Genomic DNA, 23,346 nt, shown 5'->3' on the forward strand with positions numbered 1-23,346 from the left:
AATCATTCGTTTCCTCTTCCATGTGATGATTGACAAGCAGCGATATTTTTCTCCGCGACAACAAACTAGACATTGAATACTGGGGTTCTTTTTCTTTCCTTATATCTATTATATAATTTCATTTATTTGATTCGATATAGACAAACGAGATACACACCCTCTTCCATAATGGGTTCACAAATCGCCCCAATTCCGATTACCATCGTCACCGGATTCCTGGGCTCTGGCAAGACGACCCTCATTCTCAACCTCATCCCCCAACTCCGCGCCCAGAATCCCTCGTACAAACTCGCTCTTTTAAAGAATGAATTTGGCGATCTTGCGGTAGACTCCCAGCTGGCCTCTAGCTCAGCCATCTCCGGTGTTCAAGAATTGCTCAACGGATGCATTTGCTGCAATCTCGTAGGCCAGCTCGGCCCCGCGCTTGGCGAACTCGAAAAGACTGTCGCACCAGATCGCATCATCATCGAGACGAGCGGATCCGCGTTCCCGGCGACTCTAGCCCTGGAAGTCAACCGAATCGCGAGAGATACAGGCAAATATGTGCTTGATGGAGTCATTAGCGTCATTGACGTCGAGAATTGGAAGGGCTACGAAGACACGAGCTATACGGCAAAGATTCAGGCGCGATATACCGACTTGATTGTGTTTAACAAGTGGGAGACTGCGGGCGAGGACCGATACGACGAATGCTTGGATAGAGTGGGCGACTTGGACGTCGATGTGGCCCGCGTTAAGAGTGACAAGGGTGTGGTTGACATTGGCGTCGTATTTGGTATTGATGGAGGCCTGGCTAGGGAGTTGACGGAAGTCGAAGTCAGCGGAGAGCATAGCCACAATCACCAAACGAACGGCGATGGCAATAACCACGGTCACAGCCATAGTCACCAAAGCGAGGTCGAAGTGCTCTCAGTCGAACTCAAAAGCGACAGTGGCGCTGCCGTCTCAACGGATAAGTTGCTCAATTTCCTAAGGTCGGCTCCCAAAGACGAGGCATACCGCATTAAATCCGTTCTCACACTCTCATCCACGCCCAAAAACTCCGACCCAGACGTACCGCAGCCCGAAGCCCACCCTCGTGGCCGGTACATCTTGAACTGGGCATTTGGTCGATGGACGTTTACGCCTCTTGCTGAGAGCGCTGAGGAGCATTCTTCAAGCAACGGTGTTGTACTACGGCTAACGATGATATTGGCACGATACGAGAGTAATAAGTGGAAGAAGAGGATAGAGGCTGGCGGGTTGATAGAATTAGAGGGTGAAGATCAAGGGGAGTTGGTTGTTAAGAGGATATTGTAGAGATGGTTTTGATATAGACGACGTGATGATTTGAAGAGTTTTAGACGGGCGACTGGGAATGACACGGGACATGAACGCAGTTCATTGGGCAAATAGAATATGGAATATATATTAACCACGCTTTCTTTGCCAAATGACTCCTAATATTGTTTGCTGTGCCGTATTATGTAGGGACATTGATTATTATGATAGCTCTCTCCTTGCACCATTGTTAAGATCAAAGTTGTCTTTATCGAAGTAATAATCTGCCCAATCGAGATCATATAAATCTATTTGTTCCCTTTCGACTGATGCTCTTCTATTCTGATTCTGATAACTTGCTGGTCCACTCTTATTGGGTCCTGGAATATTTTCGTCTCCAATCATCCAACATAGCGGCACAGACAATGTTGGATCATCGGAAACATCTAGCAATATGGGAGATACTGTGGATCTCCTGTCGTCTGTGGAGCTCGTATCCAGCGAGTACACTGAACTAGAGTATGAACAACGTGACTTTGAAGCAAGATGCTGGGGAAGATATGCAGAGGAATGGAGGATACTCTCGTCATCTTCGTAGAAACTGTTGCTGGCTGACATTGTGAATTCTTCTTTGCAGGTGTTGCAGAGGCCGTCGTGGTTGTCTATTGATTGCGAGCGGCAGAGGGGGCATGTGAATAGAGCTGGGCTTTGAGAACATACTGTAGAGGATTGCGTTGGTGGACTAGAGGCATATACGATGGATGATGACACTGGTGACGAATATGAGTCTTGATATGATTGTGAAGTTTTCGTCATGGACTGAGGGTTGTAAGTCGTTCTCGGTAGAAGAGTTTGCTGAGATACATATTGAGGTTCTGCCAGGATTCTATATCTGAAGCCATCTTCCGCCGCCTGGCCACAAGTCGTATTCAACCTCAACTCCGGGTGTATCCCCCTTCTCTGCCTCAGACTCTGATTTTTGTATTTCTCTTGATACTCTCTTCTTTCCACTTCCAGTCGAATCCCGTTCATACATTCCGTCTCCTTCTCAAGATCCCGGCTCGTTCTTCTGCTACGCATAATCGGCGGCTTCGCCTTGCCAGTCCTCCAGGCCAATAGCATGTGTTTGCAATGTGCTTTGCTGGGGATTTCTGCGTACCTTTTTAGGGGTCTGTCGGGGAAATGGACCATGCGGAATTCTTGCGTCCTCTCTACTGCAAGGGACGATTCTTTGCGTTTTTTCTCTGTGGCATGCGGCATTTCAATGAGGATTTCGGTGTCATCTTCTTTACACTTTTTTTCTTCTTAAGTAGAGAATAAATTCTTATGGGGGGAGATCTGAGGCGGTTGTAGATGAAGTCGTTGTTTGATCTTGGCGGGAGATCATGCGGCTGGTCTCCTTAACAATGAGCCTGAACAGCGTCTCTTTTCTTTGTTTGTTCACAACACTTGATACGCAGCCAAGACTTTACTGAACAATTTCTCTTGGCATCATAAATGAACTTTTGTTTTTTATGGTCTTGGTTTATGAACTGCTGTTTATACAATAGACAAGAAGCGGCTAATATGTCGAGTGAGCTACCCGGCAGAGAGAAGCGATTTGTAGATATATGCGTCATGAACGATTGTGATAATGAACAGATTTTCTTCAACGCCTGCTAATGCTAGTTCAATTTATTCCCGTTGTAACACCCTTCGAATGAAATACCCATAAACTTTTCATTACAAGCTCACTGTGACCGTCATGTTATTACTCAACACCAAAAGAGTCGGTGGAAGATCATGACACAGCAACTCAACATCTGAAAGGTACTGAATCGTCCTATCATTGTCCAAATATGTCCCCTCAATCGGAATCGGTAATGTGGTCATGAGAACGGCTGTTTGTTTGGAATTTTGTCGCATCAGCTCGTTGAGAATCAGGTGTTGCGCTCGACTGGGTAGATCATTGAACGACAAAGCAACGCCGCCTTGTGCCGAGTAAGGAGCACCATCTTCTTGACTTGCTTCAGCATCAAGTCTATGTGATTGTACAAGTTCGGGGATATTTAAGCTGACGTCTCCCTGTCCAAAGTTGGAAGACTGGGATTCTCGTCGAGAGTGGTAACGAGGTTGTGTGCTTGCTCGTGAATCATACGTCGGCTGCTCAGTGTACGAAATCGCCCGCACGCCTCCGCCAAAGTTTCTCCTCGGTTCAGCTAGTGGCTGCGCGGAAAACTTGCCCAGAGAAGACTGCCGAGAGAACGACGGACGGTCTGTTTTAGGGGTTCCAGGGCTGGAGGAATTGGTGGTGGCGAAGCCAATCCTCGAGCCTCCCTCCTCTGTGGTGATTCTCATCTCTGGAACAGGTCGGCTTGAAAATCGGGCTGCAGATGATTGTCGTGAAAGACCTGGTCGGGGTGTTGATGTATCGTCGTCTCCCGAATATCGATCGCTGGAGGATTTTGTAGGACTGCTTGTCGGGAGGGTGTTCTGCCGCGATTGAGGGATTGCTAGCTGATCTAGATTTGGAAAAGACTCTATGCTTTTGATTTCGATTTTGAAGCTGCTTCTCTGTCGGTTATTTGCTCGTGGTGTGGCGTCCAGATCGACCACGGGAATTCTCATGGATGCTGGAATGATGACTGAATCGTGTCTACCCTGAGTTTGCGAAAAGGCATGAGATCTTGACATGGTACCATATGATTGAGTAGTTGGGAGATTGACGTTAGCATGATATCCTGGCCTGGGTGCCTGGCCGAAAGCACCATTTTCGCGCATCCTTGGAGGTGTTCGTGGCATCCGAGGACGGTTCGAAGATGACATCTCTGGCGACAATGGATCTATTACAGAGCCTGTCGTGCTAATGGTGTCTGTATCACTGCCACTTTCATATTCTGAATCAGAATCCTCAAAGACCTCTTCGTTCAGGTGATGAGTATGCATCCCGATATTTAATCCCATCTTTGTAAGCGAGCCGATATTTGGCCGCTTGGGTATACCAGGAAGATTCATGATGCTGGAACGCCTCCGCCGTGACTCTACTTCTTCATGTGGATTATAGACTCCAGGTCTTCCAGCGGTTGAAGTAAGAATTTGTGCCATATGTGTAAACTCCTGGCTCAATGACATGGCTTCGGTTTTCCCGCGGAAGTCTTCCAAATCATTCCACCACTCCTCATCTCTCAATGCATCACCGACGATAATCTCACAGTCGAGATTGCTGCTCCTGCCGTTGATGATGCGCTCATACATGTCCAACTGACCACAGGCTAGCCAAAAGACTCGTACTTCAGCGTCGATACGCAGCTTCTCTAAAAGTGCCCGGACTCGAGCCATCTCTTCTTCAACTTCGTTTTCGTATTCGACAAAAACCATGACTCTTATGGTATAACCTCGTTTCCAAGTGTGGACGCTGCGGAGAATATGACCTAGTTGTAGAATGAGAGTGTCTGTACAAAGTCAGTTATATCTAAAGCTTAAAGAGAGAAACTATCTTGAAACGGCAGACTTGGCTAAACCTACAGGTGTCGAAATTAGAAGTCAACATATTCTTTCCCTGGGATGAAACCTCAGCAGACATTTGAATAGGCCACAGATCGATATACTTCTTTGTGCTGGACTCGTCCTTTCGGGGCGTCTCTAAGTCATCAAATCCGTATGCAACAGCTACATTCAGCCGATACAAAAGGGCCAAGTCTTCCAATGCCGTCATGTATTCTGCCGGAGACATCATATCCTCAGTACGAATTGCATCGGTAGGTAAGAACCCTTCCAGCAGGCGAGCCGATGTATCACCGCGAGGCCTTGAGGTCGCTTTCCCCTGATATTTTGGTGGGCGATTCATTTTGGAGGCGGGGGCCATTGGAATATCTGGCACCCTTAATCGATGACTAGATCTTCGTAGGTCGTCCATGTTGTAAAATCCCATGATGGCAATGTTGGGCCGCATACCCCCTAAACCAGACGACAGAACGAGATTTCGAATGCCCCAGTTTATGGATGGCGACATTGTCAGCTGTACAAATGCTTTAATCTTGGAAAATTCGGATATATAGCGTGTCCAAGCTGCTTGTTGTAGCTTCGCCTCGTGAACTCCAGTATTGAAGTCGTCCGTCACGATAACGTGGCCCAAGATATAAAGCGAACCTTTCTTCAGTGAATTGCAAAACTGGATCAGCCTAGTCTGTCGCCGCGGGTTGTTGACGAGGAGAATGATTTGCGGCCTCCAGAACTTGATGTGCTCGGGCTTTAGCCTTAATAGATACTTTCTAACCTGGTGGTAGATGAGATTCTGAGAGACATCACCCCAGTGCTTAGGTGGGCAGAGGTAATGAATCAGCAAAAACACTAGAATGAGAGCGCAGATTGCGGTTGAAGCATACGCCTCATCGATGAAGAACATGGCGGCCGCAGATAGGACACTTCCAACAAATGCAGTTTGTGCACTGAAGAGTTGAAAACTGGGCCTGAAATTGGGAGCAGATCCAATTTTCAAAAGGAAACAAGCCAGGTTCATAACAAAGAATGTCATCTGTTCAACTTGTTAGCCTATCAACCGAGTGTAGCAAGGAGTAGGATCAAGACATGGACGTTTCCATGCACTGACCTGATAACCCATGGAGATAAGTGTAGCAATTTGATTCAAGTCTGCGAAAAGGGCAACTTGAGCAATAGAGTATGTTAAAAAGATGGCAAAGATGGGCTCATCACCATGTCTAGTTCCTTTCCCGAAGAGTGATAGCCCTGGGAGAAGCTGATCACGGGCAAGCGCCTGAAATAACTTGGCTGAGCCGATGACACCCATGAGAGCCGAAAAGAAGGTAACAGCACACTCGCCGGCCAAGATTATAGGGGCGTATAAGCTTGTCAAAGAAATGATATTATCATTGGCCAGAAAAGACTCGTGGGTGATGGCTGCGGCCATCGATAGGATGACGGTAAAATAGACAATGAATGTTGTAAGGGTGGCCCATAGCGTTCCATTTGGAATAGCCTTGCTTGGATTTCGTAAATCACCAGACATGGAAGCTCCAGCAAATATCCCGGAAGTAGCTCTTTATATAGACGGCATTAGCTGATGTGAGCGGATATTGGAGGTAAGGAGGTACTCACGGAAAGAGAACACCAAAGAGATCCCGGAAGGTCTTGACACCTTCATAACTTCTCTCAGAAACCCGAGGCACAAAGTTTCCAATGAGTGTATCGACGCTAATGCCTGTAAACTTGATCCCGGCCGCTGCGTCTTCAAATGGCGCCTTGAAAATGGCAGATACTGGAATGCTGATGATGGCAAAGGTAAGAACAATGAGTAGCGCATTCGAGGCTTTTGCAAATGTTGAAGAGCCAAGTAGGCAAAGAGCTGTGCATAACATCAAGGCAGCAGTCTGAAGCCCATATCCAGTCCAATAGCCCTGAGGGAAGCTGGACCCCATGTTGAGTCTGATGCAGTCAATAAGACCAACAACGTTCATTGCAGTATTCAGAGCCTGGGCCAGATAGAATAAGATGCCGATAGAGCCGCCAAATTCCGGGCCAAGAGACCTGGAAATCAGGTAGTAAGCACCTCCGCCCTTGACTTCGCCATTAGATGCAATAGCGGAGAGCGATAGGACAGTGAGGAGATCGATGCAATAGGCGGAGAGAAGAAGACCTGGTGTGACGAGACTGGTTGGAACTGAGCGCCATAACATCTCCCGTTTCTTACTTGTTGCTCACCTAGAATGCCAATGAAACCAATTTGTCCCAAGATGTGGCCAAACCGAAGGAACATGAGGATGCTCAGAATGTTGAGATAGACGGGGATGTAGACACCAGAAACGGTGCCTAATTTGCTGCCGCCAGCAACCTTTGCAGGCTCCATGGTCATTACCAAGGATCCCTTTCTTTCCGACGATTGATGAGGCATGGGTGATACGATGATCGCTGTGAGGCTATTATGTCGCGTAACGATCTTGTAAGTGCAGGCCACTGGCGACAAATTCCACGGAGCCTCCCTCCTCGCACTCCGTACCTAGATCAGTCTTTCATGTGAAACCTAACCACAGCATAAAGTGTCATTTAATTCATTTAATTTGAGGCAGTTGGAGGGGAAAGAGAAGACAAAGAGGCAAATGTAGCGAACGTTATCTGCCGCCTCTGGTGAAGGTTGTTGGATCAAAGCAGCCCGAGCAAAACTACGATGGCGATCACGGCAATATCAATCTCCAGGCAATAAACTAAAATTATAACAGCGGCCAATACCGTTCACATCAACCAAAGGCCGGCGTCATGCCAAGGGTTCTGGGATCTGCGGCGGGGCAGCTAAATGGGAGAGCCATCGACGCCATCGTGCTGGGATTTCGTATGTAAAGCTGCCGCTAAATCAGGTTTGAAGATGTTCTGTTGCATGGTGAATATGCACGTCTTGTCACATAATGGCCATCTGTCCCTCTGCAAGGACGATATTGCACCAGGTCTTTGTTACTTGGGCGAACTGATTCTTCTTTGGACAAATATCATTTCGTTTGCTGTCTGCTGGTGACCTGGCGCCGAGAATAGATAACTTGGGCTTGGCCGAAGCACTACTGCTAGCACTTGAGACTTTAGTGCTAAGCTGGCTAGCTTCACCGTTGATACTGTATAAGTGTCTCGTCCGGAAACCACAGAGATCAGGTGAGAATCGTAAGCTCCTTTGGCTCCGCAGTGGTGGGATGGGGGTGGTCGTCATTCTAGGGCAAGCAAAGATGATCTTCAGCCGGCTCATGCGGGACTCAATAGAACTTGATTTACAGGCCAGATGTCGGGAGCCTTTTGTCGGCTACTTGGCCAGAGTTATAAGTCAGGCATGGCTGTCCTTAATGCAACGGCAGGGCTGCAGCATGTCGTCAACACCGACCGCATTCCCCAGTATGGATCCGAGCCCAATGCATAGTAAAGGCTCTGTAAATATCACTCAATTTCCATAGAACAGTAGCAGCCTCATCTTATCATTGCATACTCGTAGAGAGGCAGAGCCTGTCACGCATATGCGCGGCGATCATCCTGGCTGCCCCGCTTCTATTATCACGCGCCATGACGGCATTCCGAGCCAGGCAATGCATTGTCGTGCAAAGAATATTCCTTGTGCGCACATTGATCGTTATTGGTGACCAGGAGTGCAACATTATAATGCCGCAGAAAGGGACGCAAGTCCGAAGAGAAGAGTACTTAATACCCCATTAGTAGGCCCATCGTACGGAGATCATCTTCATCTAGTGCGGCACTTGTCGTTAACATGACCACCGGCTCGTCCCGTCTGCCTATTGGTGTTGACACTGCTTTGAGGCGTCTCGGCGTGACCAGACATCTGAACTACCCCATGGGCAGGCTGCGGCACCTGAGAAGACAGCTACTCGTATAGACATTTGGCTCGATCCCGATGGATGGATGGCTCGTTATCACCAAGTCAAAGCAGCGTCAGCAGCCAGCGGAATGCATGGTCCAGCCTCGTGATAAATGATATTGGCTCGGACACCGAACGCCGTCCAATTAGCACCTCCCCGCTCTTATCCGGAGGCGTGGTCTTGGGTCCTGGTGGCTGAAGCCGGCAGGGAATTGAATTTCTTGGGGGGCAAACGCTGACGGGAGACGGAGATGTCTGTCACTATTCTTCTGGTACCAAGCAAGTACAGCATATGTCTGATATGATACGTGTGTCAGTGCTATCTCCATCATATTCGACACGGAGTCACAGGGCTCGCAGCGTGACCGCACATTCGTTCTTGAACTCGCCCTTGATAGCCGACGGAGCAATCAAGCCTCTCCGATTGCGAGCCGGACAATGCCCGTTGTTGTCTCAAATCTGCTAAGTTGTTAGTCATTCTACCGCAAGCCAGGCTCACGATAAGCTTCATGCACAAGTATCAAGCCCGAACCGAACCCTGTAGTTTGTACCAAGTCCAGGCCTCTTATAGCCGGCCGACTGACGGATCATCGAGCCGAGGGTCCTTTGAGCTGAGACTCCTCCAGGCCGGTCCCCGCCTATTGGCTCTTGATGCTGGTGATTCGCTCGATGAACGATTGCGTGCTGGTTGGATTGGACAAAATTCACTCCCAATGTTTGATTGTTCCAGGTGCGAATATTGACTGTCCAGTGGGATTTAGGCCTTTTGCCTCAGCTGCCCCTTCAGGCGGCGCTCTTTCCGTCCAGCAGCGAATCGAGCCGATCTTGCGTTGTCATAGCGGACCCTCGCCGCTGAAGGTCCACCGCTGAGCCCCTACCAGTTCAACCAGTCACCAGACCGTAGCCGCTGTGAGCGCTGGGGCGGTGCAATTTGGACGCTGCCCGTTACCGCGCCCTGTGCCTGTACACGTGCCTGTACACGTACCTGTACTCGAGGCTGTACCTGGCGCATTTGCCCGCCCACTGCCTGGCCGCTTGTACCTCGTCGGTACCTCTCCACGTCTCCTGCTCGCCAAGGCGGCTAGTGTGGCTGCTCCGTCATTTAGTGCAAGGACCTTTTGGCAGCAGGCAGCTCGTCCACTGACGGAGTAATCAATCAATGCCAATAGCTTGCACTTCTTTCATCCTTTCTCACACCAGCATTTTGCCTCAAGCTCTGTTTTCTTCAACCGCATCTCCTTTTTGCAGAATCTTCATCTCCTAATTCGGGCATCTCCAAACGCCAGCGGCATCAGCATCAGCGTACAGCGCGACCTTGAGTTACCATCCTATCCTTCAAGTCTCGATTCTGCACGCCGCCGAACCTTATCTTGCCGTGTTTTGCTTTGTGTTTGTCACCGAGTCTCCCTCGCGATCAGGGCCGCATTCTTTGGCACTCCCAGACCGACGCATCTTCCTCTACGGCAGACCGATATGCGATAAGAGACTCGACTTTACTTTAGCTAGACAGAGCCTGGTCACCACAACAGTATCGCAATCACAATGTCTTCGCCGTCAAGAAGCGGGTTAGCCCCCGATCCCGTCGCAATGTCATCCTCGCCCAGTCAGCGGCCGTTCTCGTCATCTCTGCCCCGAGAAGAAGTCACTGCCCGACTTGCCGAGCCGGTGCGATCTTCGTCGCCCATGATGAGAAGCGGTTCGCCTCGTCCCGGATTCGCAAAGCCTGAAGGCGGCGCGCTTGGCGAGGGCTCAAGCTTCGCCCAAGGTCCTGGTGTATCTGCTCTGGCCGCGGCCTTGTCCGACTCCCTGGGCCAAACGCCGCCGCGACATGGCACTCCTCCAGCCCGCGTCAGCACACCGCCGGTCCGTCCGCTGTCTCCCTCCGGCCTTGGCCGCTCTGCCACACCGACAAACTACGGCTCCTTTGACTCGAGAGGCCGCCCTGGTGCGGAGAGCACGGTGCCCTTTGAGGATCCGGAGATCATCAAGAGGCATCTGGTGCAGCCCAGCGAGATGGATAACCCCACGTCAGAGGCGTCATCAGAAACTGGCAAGGGCAAGCAGACGGCCGATTTCGGATTTGGTACTACCGGTCTGCACGAGGACGAGTTTTCGAGTCTGCGTCTGCAAGGTGGGGATGTGACACGGGGGATCTACAAGTGGACCGAGCAGGCAGAGGCCAGAACGAGAATGCAGCGAAGTAAGAGTTTCGATCATTCTAGGCCTGAGCCTGAAAACGACACCCTCGACATCAACTCCATCAAGGTGCCGGGTGGTTTCCGAAGGAATCATCTTCGAAGAAACGTCATCAGCCCTTCTGGACACCATGAGGATGGTTTCGGAGGTGCTGATTCCCCTGGCAGCAACCGACCACTGTTCACCTCAAGCTTTCTCGAATTCCTGTCTATATACGGCCATTTTGCCGGTGAAGAGCTAGAAGAAGATGACGAGGTCCTCGGCCCCAACGAATACTTCCAATCTGGCGAGGATAATGGTGAGGAAGAAGACGAGGAGCCCATGGAAGACAGCGCGCTGTTGGGTCCTTCGAAAAAGAAGCGCAGGAGAAAGGTGCGTGGTGGCAGCGGCCAGAACAGCCAGATGAACGCTGCTCTGCTGCTGCTCAAGTCCTTTGTCGGAACCGGCGTCTTGTTCTTGCCGCGTGCCTACCTCAACGGTGGCATGCTCTTTAGCAACCTCGTTCTCCTCGGCGTCGCCCTGCTGAGTTACTACTGCTTCGTTCTCTTGGTCACAACGCGACTCAAGGTGGAGGGCTCGTTTGGTGACATGGGTGGTATTCTGTACGGAAAGTGGATGCGAGCCGTCATTCTGGCTTCCATCGTTCTCAGCCAGGTCGGATTCGTTGCTGCCTACATTGTGTTTACCTCGGAAAACTTGCAAGCCTTTATCTTGGCCGTGACGGATTGCCGGACATCGATCAGCATCCCCATGTTGATTCTCATGCAGATGGTTGTCTTCCTGCCCTTTTCCCTGTTGCGAGATATCGGCAAGCTTGGATTCACGGCCCTGATTGCCGACGCCTTCATCCTGATTGGACTTGCATACCTTTTCTACTACGACGTTCTGACTCTTGCCGCCGAAGGCCTTGCCGACATCATCATGTTTAACCAGCGGGACTGGACGCTCTTCATTGGAACGGCCATCTTTACCTTTGAAGGCATTGGTCTCATTATCCCCATCCAGGAATCGATGAAGCAGCCGGAAAAGTTCCCCAAAGTCATGTTCCTCGTTATGATCATCATTACCGTCCTCTTTACAGTCATGGGTGCCATTTCCTACGCCGCGTACGGCTCCAAGACGCAGACCGTCGTTCTCCTCAACCTGCCGCAAGACAACCGCATGGTCAATGTGGTGCAACTCCTCTACTCGATGGCCATTCTGTTGTCGACGCCGCTGCAGGTCTTCCCCGCCATCCGTATCGTCGAAACCGAGCTGTTTACTAGGAGCGGCAAGTACAACCCCTGGATCAAGTGGCAAAAGAACATCTTCCGCTTCTTCGTCGTCATGTTGTGTGCTGCCATTGCCTGGGGCGGCGCCGACAACCTCGACAAGTTTGTTGCGCTCGTGGGCAACTTTGCCTGCATTCCGTTGGTCTACATTTATCCTGTGAGTACCATTCATTTCATCTTCTTGTATCTGCTGTATAAAGATGGTTTACTGACTTTGCTTTGCCATAGCCCCTGCTCCACTACAAGGCAGTTGCGCGAAGCAGGCTTTGGAGGTGGTCTGACATTGGACTGTGTATCTTTGGCTTTATCGCCATGGCCTATACCACTAGCTTGACTGTCATGAGCTGGGCCAACTCGGAACCCAAGGCTCCCGGATACTGTGACCGAAGGGGCCCATAAATTTGGATGGTGCTGATGCAGAGGGAGAAGAGACCTTCACATACTTAAGTAGTGGTTGATAAAGTATTTACTTTGTGTTTTTTTCGGATGTTTTACTAGGGCTTTGGATTACTAGGACGAGGGATTGGGCTTGGACAACCACATATTCAGATTGAAAGGACATGTATAGAGGAGGACGATTCATTTTGTGTAATTACATGTGGGCCATTGGGTAACTTGCGATAGAGGGTGACCGTACAGATACAGAGGGGGAGCGATTGGCAGCATATTCAGTGTTTTTTCGTTTAATACATACATTAGGGATCAATTAATTTGGGAGCCTGTTTGTGCCTACCTGTCTATGCTGGTGAAGTTATGAATAGGCAGCCTTCCATCCACCCAACTAGATGCAATTGATTGGTGAGGTAGGTAACCTCACAGCTACTAAATTGTAACTGTGGCAAGCCATACAATGAATGCAGGAAGTCGCATGTGACTAGATGACATCAACAGTCAGCATCACATGCGATGGGCATGGATTGGATTCAAGTTGAAAAAAGCACCTACTGATTTCGATACCTTTGAATCGTCATCCATGGATTCTCTCCCTGTAGCCGCCCAGCCTAGCGCCGTGGGGCCGCTCCGTAGTGGAGATGGGGAACGCTGAGCCGGAGCATGGGATTCAACTAAAAAAACAAAAGCCCGCATTCTCGGTCTCCGAGACTCTTCTGACCTGCATCCATGCTAATAATGGAGAGCTGCTAATTGGGCGGGATTACTGACTGCATACGGCAGATCTGATCTCTCTTTCTCCGGATCAACCAGCATGTCGAGCGCTGGTCTTTGTCTTTACCCGTCGCCAGCATGTCGTTGCGCATGCCTCTCTGTGTCCATGCGCATGTTTTTGTCTATATGCCGTTGAGGCCGACGACGACGCTGAGGTTGCCGCGCCAATTCAGCACCAAAGCCAGGATCGGAGTTCAACACAGCATTGCCCCAGCGATACCATCAAGACGAAGAAGCCTCACCTCGAAATCTTCGCGCCCGCATCCTCCCCCGCCGTTTCCCACCGTCTCGACCTGTCCGTCGCCGACATGCGGTTGCGCCGACACGCCAGCCATGCCGGACGGGCTGGAGATTGACCGGGAGAACCCGCTCAACGGCGTCATGGCCGGGTACGCTGAGCACGTCGTCGTGTGCACGGGTAAAGACGACTGGGTGTCCAAGATTGAGGACGAGAACAGCGGCGACAATCTTGCGGCGGATCTGAAGGAGCTGTTTGGGAGAGGGGGCAAGTATACGGATGTAAGTGGGACATGAGAAGAAACCCCTTTGTGGGAATACTGAGACATGAAGTGAAACCTATAAGCTAATGATTTGCTACGTGCAGCCGTTCCATCACATCTCCGTCATCAATTCCTCCTTTCCGAGCTCGGTGCCTCCCCGAAAGGAGATTCAGTCGACGTCGGTTTACTTGCTGCCCAGTTTCAAGTACGTGCCTTTCTTGCCGCGCGTGTCCTTTGACAGCGTCAAGGCACTCGCAAAGGGATTTCTGTTACCCGAGAAGCTACACCCAGCACACGCCGGGCTGTCACCCGTGCATCGCGACAGACTGACTCGAAAGGAGGCTTTTCAGGGCTTGTTGCCCGGCGTACAGGACGTGAAGGATATCCTAGTGCTGATATGTGGGCACGGCGGGAGAGATATGCGGTGCGGCGCCATGGGACCCGTGCTGAGAGACGAGTTTGAAGACAAGCTCGAGAGGCAAGGGTTCAACGTTGCGAGCGAAGCCGTTCAGATCGGGAGTCTGGATGGAAATCTGGAGAGGGTAGAGGGGAGCAGCAACGACAAGGTGGCCAGGGTTGGCCTGATTAGCCATATCGGAGGTCACAAGTTTGCGGGCAACGTGATCATCTACATTCCGCCTGGACATACGACCGCGGGGGGCGAGAAGCACCCATTGGCAGGCTATGGGATCTGGTATGGGAGGGTAGAGCCGAAACATGTGGAGGGCATTGTGGGAGAGACGGTGATGGGGGGCCGAGTTGTGGAGGACAAGTTCCGCGGGGGGATCGATGCGCATCGACGGATCCTGCGGCTGTGACGGCGTTGATCCATTGGATATCGAATAGACACAGATATACACACATTACTAGTATATATACCAATGCAAAAAGAACCATCAGACCACTTTGTAGTTTTGACATTCCGTGGCCGGGAAAGGAAAGGCAAAAACGTGGCGGAATCGGTGGTTCACATGTTCACATGCCTCAACGCAACGTGCAACATTATTAGACTCGGAGCGCAGATGCAGCCATTCCGGTTGCATTCCTTCAACTGGATTGATTGGCCATTGGCTCCCGCAAGTTGCTGCGCTACCCCAGCTTGCCCAGCTCCTCGGCATTCCCGCCAACCGTCTCCCGGAATCAGTTACACCAACTAAACACCCCGTATTTGCCGCTTGGCAGAATCCATCACGGAAGGGAATCTCACCTTGTGCAGCGCAGCCATTACGACCTACAGTAGAACCCGGGCTTACAGCGCAGCGAAGGGGGACCCTCGTGCCGACCCACACTGAACTGCCCGTGCATCAGGTTGATTGATGACTGCATGCATCGACCGCAAGGCGTTTAGGGGTTTTCGACGGCCGGGCGAATAGTGCCGTCTGGAGTATGTATATAAGCTGCCGGATTCGGCCTCTGCCAGCACGAAGGACCGATTCGGGAGTTTGTTCTCTGCGAGCTACAAAAGATAAAGATAAAGAGAGCAGACGCAATCAATCATTTGCTCTTTTTCTTTGACATTGTTCACCGATAAGGAAGAGAGAGCGGGAAAAGACGAATCGGAAGAAAGAATCCCCAAAGAGAACCTACCGCAATCAATCAAGATGCCTTCTTCTTCAGACCCCCTCGCCGGCCTCAACGTCTCCATCAGCCAGGGCAGCACCACGCCGCCCACCATCGTCGCCACCGTCAAGAACAACAACCCGCACCTCGTCACCATCGCCGCCTACCAGTCGCCCTTTGACGGCCTCATCCTCGAGACGGGCAACCTGTCCATCGTCCCCGGCGGCGCGGCCTCCGACGGCAACGACAGCGACAACAGCAGCAGCACTTCCGCCTCCAAGCCGCTCTCCTACCCGACCATCGCCCTCAAGCGCGCCTGGCCGCCCCCCAGCGACAGCCTCGTGACGCTCGGCCCGGGCGAGAGCCGCACCGCCGAGATTGTCATCCGCCACCCGGTGCCGGTGCGTCAGCTGGGCAGCTCGGCGACGGTCAAGCTGAGCGGCCACTGGATGTCCGTGTGGAAGAGGGCCAAGGAGGAGATTGGCGATGCCGACTGGGACGATGTGTCTAACCCGGATGAGTTTTCGGGCGTGTACGAGTCCAACAGCCTGGAGATTCTGATTGCGTGATTGTCATTGATGACGACCTTTGTGCGACTTTTGAGATTTTGTATGCATTGCGCTTGTTTGGGATGGCGACACGGCGTTTTATCTCTTTGCTTTGCTTTGCATTTTTATCTTGTTGATTTTGGGGGAAGCATATTATATCGGTGAATCTTATAAGGTGGTTGATGGGATCCGGTCATTCACTTACACAGAAGGGACAGAGTCGGGACGCAGGCTAAACACGTGACTCGCCTGCAACCTTTTTTTCGTTGTCTGATTTTCACTACTTGATGAAGCTTCTCTGTACGGCAAACAATTCGTTAGTTGAGCAAAATTCAATTGAATACATTACATCTCATATTTATAATATTGGCGTTTTTCAATTGACAATTCCCTCCAATGTCAAGCCGGAGAGCCGTTCTTTCGGCAGCAAGACTCGACCACTTTCATCTCAAAACGTCTCAGTCTCTCATAAGCGCCTTTTCAACAACGGCGAGAACAGCATCACCATCTACACGATGCCTCCGCCAATATTCCACCGCTTCTCAATCTCAATCTCACTCCCGTCCCGTTAAAAAATCACGCAAAATCCCCATCTTCATCACCACAGCCATCCTCGGCGGCACCATCTACTACTTCTCCTCACCCTCTAAACCCACCCTCCTCAACTCAGAAACCTTCATCCCCTACACAATAACCTCCCGAGAAGCCATTTCCCCAACATCATTCATCTTCACAATCTCGCCTCACACTCCAAATCCTTCTCTCCCGTATCTCACCCCTTCTACATCCTCGTGGCGCTACCCCCTCTGGTCCGTCGAGTTCAAGCAGCCCCAAGTCCAAATCGCCCGCCACTACACGCCTCTGCCTCCCCAAGAGTCTGAGGACCCGGCTGATGGATCTCTACGCTTCTACGTGCGCGCCATAGGAGGCGGCGAAATGTCGACTTACCTCAGCCGCCTCGGCGTCGGCCACGATGTCTGGCTGAGAGGACCTCACGTAGGCTTCGACGTCACGGCGAGGCTCGGCGCCATGGACAATATCGTCTTCCTCGCTGGCGGCACGGGCGTCGTCCCAGCTATGCAAGTCGCCAAGGCAGTGTTGGAGAAGAACCCGGATGCACAAGTAAATCTCCTCTGGGCGATACGCAAGAGGGGGGAGCTGCAGCGGGTCAGCGGCCCGGTGCGGCAACAGCCCTCGTGGTGGCAGTTTTGGGTTACGAATAGTAGCGAGCCGGTGGAATTGCATTCCCAGCTGCAGGATCCTAGCCCAATAGCAACGCAGCTGAGGGATATGAAGACGACGTATGGCCAACGACTGCGAATACAAGTCGCCATTGACGAGGAGCAGACGCAGTTCCGTGAGGCTGATCTTCAAAACGCCATCTCAGGGGCACAAGACCGACGTCTCTTAGCCAACCGTTCTATTACAGGCTCCGGATGCCGTCTACACGACTCAGCATTGTTAGAATTGACGTCCGAGTTTGAGACTCCCGCCTCGGTAGACGATTGTAAATGCGGGCATGGAGCTGGGAAAAACCTCTTCATGGTTTCAGGCCCGGATGGCTTCATTGCTCACTATGCTGGATCCAAAAGATGGCTCGGTGGCCAGCAGGTTCAAGGGCCGGTGGGCGGCGTAGCAGCTCAACTTCAGAGAAGATACCCGAGCTTGGCAGACGACTGGCTCGTCCTGAAGCTCTAGCCAGGTATATACGTAGAATATAGCAAAAAGAACATGTAGAATAGCCAAAGAAAGCTCAAGATATAGATCTGTTAAAACATCACCATTTATTGAATCCCCTTGTTCCCTCTGAGCGTGGAATAACAACAAAAAAACAGCAACCTCTATTTGCACGTCGCATATATATATGCAACACATAACAAAATCGCTAACTCGCCAATACGCCCCCTATACACCTGCAAAACTATAGCTCAAATCACCTATTCTGCACCTTTCTATATGATGGTGGCTTCATCGTCCTGCTTATTAGCTTTCCTGCATACGGCGGAATTAGAGAGATAGATCCAATGGCCAAAACACGCCAGACGAATCCCCTATTGAGAAAAAACAAACTCATATTAGCCTTCAGTCCAAAAAGGGTGGCAACGACCCGAATGTATGAAAGAAGGAACAAGGCTCACCAAGTAATTAAAAATGCAAGGTCAAAGTAGTCGCCCAGGAAAGGCATCGATCCAATGTAAAAGATAAATGTCCCCACAATGCTTATAATCATCAGAGGATGCCACGTCGTGATTTCAATCGCCACCATGAGAAGCTCGTTGAGCACCAGCACCGTGTAACTGACTGACACCATTCTCTTGCTGTCTACCTCGGTCAGGATCTGCGAGAGGCCCTGGATCATGCCGCCCTGGTAGATGGACACAAGAACCCAGACGAAGAATGTGCGGTAGGACAGGGACCGGCCAGAGGTGAGTTCCTTATAGAGCTCAGGGTAGAGGTTCGCCAGGTCTTCGTCTACGTCCTTGTCTAGTACCAGAGATAGGACGGGCGCCGCCGTGTAGACGGTGGCATAACCAACCATGAGCCAGTTCTGTGCCACACGTTAGTTAAAGAACAAACAAACGAACAAATAATTTTGCAAATCCCATGCTTCACGTACCTTGTACAAGCCTTCAGGCTCAAACTTCAGAGCTATACTATACATAGTTTGACAAACGGCGATGATGAGTCCACGATGAATGACAAACTGAGCCAGCTTTGCGCTGCGCTTGTAGCTGTTCCGCCCATGCCAAACCAGCAACTTGACCAAGTGACAAAACTGCTCAATCGAAAAGTCTGCTGCCAAACTGGCCTGGCGACCCTCCTTGCCGACGATTCCGACTCCCACATCAGCGGCCTGGATCATGGAAACGTCGTTGCCACCATCACCAATACAGCACACTCGCTTCTTTGTATATTCACGAATGAGTTTTGCAACCTCGGCCTTTTGGGTCGGTGAGCATCGACAAGCCACCACAGTAGGCAAGAGAACAGCAATAGAGATGAATTCGATGCGGAAGTGCGTCAGAAAGAGCGCCAGGCTCTCTCCGTCAATCAGTAGGCAGGCGTCAGTTTTGCTCCGCAAAAAGTCCAGATGCTCCTGGGCATTGTCCTTCCTGTTGAGCTTTGCGACGGTGTAAATGTACTGGCCTCGAGCAACCAGCTTGGAGCTTATGGCAACACATCTTGCCGTCTCAACCTTGTCGCCCGTTAGCATCCAAATTTTGATACCGGCATTTCTCAGCAGTTCCAGCGAGGGCTTGACGTCTTTCTGAAGCTTATCCTCTACGCCCGTCACGCCCAGCAGCTCCAGGTCGCTCTCGAGGTAGCGTGAGACGACCCGCTGCATCCCGGCATCTCGTCCCGTGATGGAAAGTGAGGCTTCGTGATATTGAGAGGCAAACTCCTGATACTGCTGATGAGAGAGCTTCTTCCGTCCGACGACAAGAGTTCGCAGTCCCTCACGTGCCATGTTGGCCGTCTCCTCATCGAGCCAGTCGTTTGCCGCCACAATTGAGCTCATAACAGTGTCTGCACCCTTTTGATAGAACCAGATTTCGCCGTTGCCGAGAGCAGGGTTGGCGTGCACGTTGTCGAGAAATTGGACTACGATTCCCATGCGTTTGCCTTCGGATGTAAACGGAAAGACGTCAAGGATCCGTACTTTGACAACAGGCTTTCCAGTCTCAGTGGATTCCAAAACCATTCCTTTGCGGTCACGGTACGATAACTTTAGTCCCACAGATTCAGTCCACCTCACAATAGCAATCTCATCTGGGGAAGATGCCTGGTACGAGGTTACCTCCTTGCCGTCTTCAATTTCTGATGTCGGTGTCACATTGTGGCAGAGCGCAAGAGCAAGCACAACATCCCGTACACGAGACCCGATTTCTCGACGTGTGCGAGTGGCCCCTATGTTAACGGTATTAGACATGGCTGAAGAAGGAGTAATGAGTGTGCCGTGAGATGATGGGTCGGTGGTGGGCTGGACATAAAAGGCCTGGCGGACATAGGAGGTGACTTCATCCATAGCTTCATTGGCGTATGAAACGGTTCCGACATGAATCTTCTTCATTTCCATGTCATTCTGGGTCAATGTGCCAGTTTTGTCGCTCAGCAAGTACTCGATCCGTCCTAGATCCTCTGGAATAGTGCTTGTACGCACAACCGCCCCTGGAATGCCTGGATCTCGTTGGATGAATCGTGAAAAGGCGCTCTTGCCCAGATCTAAGTTTACTCGCAAGCTGATTGGCACAATGGTCGAAAACAAGACAAGGAATCGCATGATCTTGATGTACCAAGCGTTTTCGCCACTCTTTTCGAAGCCCTCAAGGGCGACGAGTATGACGGATAGGGCCAGCGTGAGAGCACAGAGGATCTTGGTCAGAGAGTTGATCTCATATTCCAAGAGGCCAGTTTTTGAACGAGAAGGAGAGGTGGAAAGCGCGGATCGGGTCTGCGGGCCGGTGTACAGTATGACTGCAAAGGTAGTGCCCTGAGAGGCAATGACAGTATTGGCCCAAGCGGTGTTATCAATGGACAACGCTGCTGATCTGGCATCGTTGCTCATTTCGCCGTCCGACGTGACTTGCTGGCTGGTTGCCGCCTGTCTGGTAGCCATCAACTCGACCGTTCCAACAAACTCGTTAACCTTCTTGTCTGGCTTGCCGGCTGTGATGCGAAGGCGGACAAATTCTTCCAGAGCAATACCCTGAGTAAGCGGAGACGCCAATCTCAGTTTCCAATCCGTCTCTCCGTCCAATTGGTCGGTCCTGATGAATGTTTCTCCAGAGGGGCCCTTGCTCGCTTCGTCGTCTTGGGATGCCGGTGCTTCGGGCGCTTTGCCCTTGGCACTGGAGCTAGACTCCCCTTCTTCGAATGCGAGAAGCGTCTCCTCTTCCTCCTCTTCGACGGGTTCAGTGGATGAGTCAACCGTAGTTCCCTCTGTTGAGTGACACTGTAGAATAACGACGTCTGCTGGCACTCTTTGGCCTTTGGTAAGCTTGAGAACGTCACCCACGCGCAAATCCTTTGACTTTCGGCTGATTTCCTGAACAACTGAAGTGGGTTGTTCCCCATCCTCTTGGATATCGGTAAGGTCATGGCGCCCGGCTTGCGACTTTCGGCCCTTGCGCCCGACTGTCTCTGATTTTAGTGGTTTGCGCGGTCTTGAACTCTTTGCGTAATTTCCAGGTTCCGTAAACTGTAGTACATGATATTCTTCGGAATTTGCTTCATTGTCCCTTCGCCGTCTATCGATATCGTCGTAGGCTTCCTTTCCCATAGTGATACAAAGAACAAAGGCGAGTGGGGCAATGTACGTAGACAAATAGCCGATTCGGAGGGCTGGTATCACTTGGGATAGCGCAACCAGCAAAAAGTACATGTTGAAGAAGAATGAGAACTCGTTGTATAGTGTTATCGGCAGGAAGGTGATTGCCGTATACTTGGCATTGGAGACGATGTTGGTCGGGAATCGAGACGCTTGGATGGAGCCCACGGCGACCATTCGAGAAGACAATGGGTCGTCATCCTCAGCCTGCTCTTCTGCTTCCCTGTCATCGGGCTTCTTTCGCGAAAAGAAGCTAAGTAGTCGTATGCCGGAGCTTAGACGTCCGGATGTAGGTGGTTTTCGACTCTGCGAGCCCTGATCGCCCAGTAAGGGCGCATTGTCCTCTCCATTTCCACCTCCTTCAGACCAATGGAGCCGAGAGCTGTGCTCGTCATGGTCTTCTATTAAGTCTTGTTCTTGCTCGTTTGAGTCTTGGCGATTCCGACCGAGGTCTCCATATCCACTATCTCGCTTTGTGCGCCGCAGCCCACCCATACGCAAGTTCCTTAGAGCTATTCTGGAAGCCCTCTGTTCTTCTACCGGATGGTTCTGTTGCACTTCACGTGCTGGCTCTGTTGAAATGGGGTCGAGCTCTTGGATGTCAAGATCGAGATCGGAGTCGGAATCGTTTGACGGAGACTCGGGCGACTGGTATGAGGGTGAAGGAGGCATCCCGCATCAAGCTGATTCCGGGCCTCGGCGATGAGTTGCGTTCTGAGAGAGCTGCCACCGCGGCCGGGTGCTCATGCTGCGTGCCTGAGCAGGGGGAGGGGAGAAAAAGGCAGATCGGAGTGGATTACAGCGGTAGACGGAGAAATGCGGTGGAGAGCATTATTCGGTGTGTTGGATGGATAGCCGCGGTGCTCGCCCAAAAGGGCCTTATAAGTGTATCAATAGCTGGCGCACTCTCAAAAGAATATGCGATTGTCCATGTGCGGTTCTGCTGTTAAAGCAAGAGTTCCTGAAGCTATCGTGTCGTTGTTTGTATCGGACCAAACAGAAGGGATACGTAAGGCGGCCTCGCGCTAAAGCCCCGGAGCCAGGGGATTTCGTCAGAGCCTGGGTGGGGCGCCTACGCAGCGCCACACGTGCGCTAACAGACAGCCCGACATTCGTAGAGGAATTGATTGCAATGGATGCGAAACTCGACACAAGTTGATGTTTCATGTTTAGCATGTCTCGATGCAATTATACTTACGATTGGCACAGTTTATGTTGATTCGACTACAGTATGTAATACAACACTATCTAGCACTAGTAGCTGCATTGCTGTGCATGGATAACAGTTTCAATGCGGTATCGCACGTCATCTAGAAGCCGAAGCCGCCATCACATGTCTTTGTCTAGCCTTTAGGCATCCTTGAGCAACGCTCGGATCAAGTGGGAATAAGTACAGATTACAAGATTAACTCCGCGTTGAATTCGGACAACGTGTTTACAACTTTAATGAGGCGCGGCGGAAGCAACTCACCCAAAATAGCTTCAATGCGAGGTCCTTAGCCTTTATGTCGACCAATTTCCATCTCCTGTGATCTCTCTTTGCCGCTGCTACAGCTAGCATGCTTCATAGCTGCAAGGCCTTGAAAGCCAGAACAAAGAGCCATCCATGACTTACTTAGAGTGGCGAAGAGCTGGCCAAATAGAAATCTTGGTTACGGCGTACGTGTCATTTCTACTCTAGCATCTGCAGCCGAGTCAACGCAGGCCTTGTTTGGGCCATGCCGCTGCTGATTCCCCCGCCAGAGCTACGGTGTAATACATGCACACTTACACACGACGTAGCAGCGCCATCATGCATGCAGTTTGCGATAGCAGCACCGAATGGACAGAGAATCACCACATGTCAGTCGGCTGCCAATAAGACCTTCCTGATGAGGGCCATCGCATCTCGAGCTACTGCGGGGATCGATCCCGTGGCACAGGGATGTTGTATAGTGAGTGCAGGTTAAAAACACAACCCGAGAATCGCGGGGCTTCGCAAAGTTTGACTCAGAGAGCCGGGCTTTGCAACTGCCCATGCTCAGACTCCCCGGCTGAATCCTAGCTTGCAGACATAGACATGGCCATGGCGAGGATAAAAGCTGACAACGTGGGGACGCGGCGATTGTGAAACCTGGCCTCAGCAGGCAGGTGGCCAGATATGGTTGAGGATATCAGAAGCGGCCCTGTGGGTAAG

General features: G+C 51.1%; 7 protein-coding genes across 7 annotated transcripts; 5 read left to right on the forward strand and 2 right to left on the reverse strand.

The window, feature by feature from the left end:
- Window positions 1–168: 168 nt before the first annotated feature.
- T069G_00422 (cobW/HypB/UreG, nucleotide-binding domain-containing protein) lies at window positions 169–1,299 on the forward strand (the record flags this gene model as incomplete). The annotated part of the gene is made up of 1 exon (XM_056167632.1): window positions 169–1,299. The coding sequence occupies one exon, from the start codon at window positions 169–171 to the stop codon at window positions 1,297–1,299; it is 1,131 nt and encodes a 376-aa protein (XP_056032948.1).
- Window positions 1,300–2,982: 1,683 nt separating this feature from the next.
- Window positions 2,983–7,102, reverse strand: T069G_00423 (amino acid permease domain-containing protein; the record flags this gene model as incomplete). Its single annotated transcript, XM_056167633.1, has 6 exons — window positions 2,983–4,691; window positions 4,765–4,959; window positions 5,038–5,773; window positions 5,849–6,296; window positions 6,355–6,892; window positions 6,958–7,102. 6 exons carry the CDS (start codon window positions 7,100–7,102, stop codon window positions 2,983–2,985), a joined length of 3,771 nt encoding a protein of 1,256 aa, XP_056032949.1.
- A 3,042-nt stretch (window positions 7,103–10,144) lies between these two features.
- T069G_00424 (transmembrane amino acid transporter protein domain-containing protein) lies at window positions 10,145–12,468 on the forward strand (the record flags this gene model as incomplete). The annotated part of the gene is made up of 2 exons (XM_056167634.1): window positions 10,145–12,226; window positions 12,298–12,468. 2 exons carry the CDS (start codon window positions 10,145–10,147, stop codon window positions 12,466–12,468), a joined length of 2,253 nt encoding a protein of 750 aa, XP_056032950.1.
- A 1,098-nt stretch (window positions 12,469–13,566) lies between these two features.
- Window positions 13,567–14,551, forward strand: T069G_00425 (sucrase/ferredoxin-like domain-containing protein; the record flags this gene model as incomplete). The annotated part of the gene is made up of 2 exons (XM_056167635.1): window positions 13,567–13,752; window positions 13,838–14,551. 2 exons carry the CDS (start codon window positions 13,567–13,569, stop codon window positions 14,549–14,551), a joined length of 900 nt encoding a protein of 299 aa, XP_056032951.1.
- A 783-nt stretch (window positions 14,552–15,334) lies between these two features.
- T069G_00426 (uncharacterized protein) lies at window positions 15,335–15,862 on the forward strand (the record flags this gene model as incomplete). Its single annotated transcript, XM_056167636.1, has 1 exon — window positions 15,335–15,862. The coding sequence occupies one exon, from the start codon at window positions 15,335–15,337 to the stop codon at window positions 15,860–15,862; it is 528 nt and encodes a 175-aa protein (XP_056032952.1).
- Window positions 15,863–16,237: 375 nt separating this feature from the next.
- T069G_00427 (oxidoreductase FAD-binding domain-containing protein) lies at window positions 16,238–17,539 on the forward strand (the record flags this gene model as incomplete). The annotated part of the gene is made up of 2 exons (XM_056167637.1): window positions 16,238–17,008; window positions 17,099–17,539. 2 exons carry the CDS (start codon window positions 16,238–16,240, stop codon window positions 17,537–17,539), a joined length of 1,212 nt encoding a protein of 403 aa, XP_056032953.1.
- Window positions 17,540–17,774: 235 nt separating this feature from the next.
- Window positions 17,775–21,842, reverse strand: T069G_00428 (haloacid dehalogenase-like hydrolase domain-containing protein; the record flags this gene model as incomplete). Its single annotated transcript, XM_056167638.1, has 3 exons — window positions 17,775–17,892; window positions 17,980–18,389; window positions 18,459–21,842. 3 exons carry the CDS (start codon window positions 21,840–21,842, stop codon window positions 17,775–17,777), a joined length of 3,912 nt encoding a protein of 1,303 aa, XP_056032954.1.
- Window positions 21,843–23,346: the final 1,504 nt, after the last annotated feature.

This window comes from Trichoderma breve, chromosome 1 (genome assembly GCF_028502605.1).
Source record: "Trichoderma breve strain T069 chromosome 1, whole genome shotgun sequence".
Lineage (NCBI taxonomy): Eukaryota > Fungi > Ascomycota > Sordariomycetes > Hypocreales > Hypocreaceae > Trichoderma > Trichoderma breve.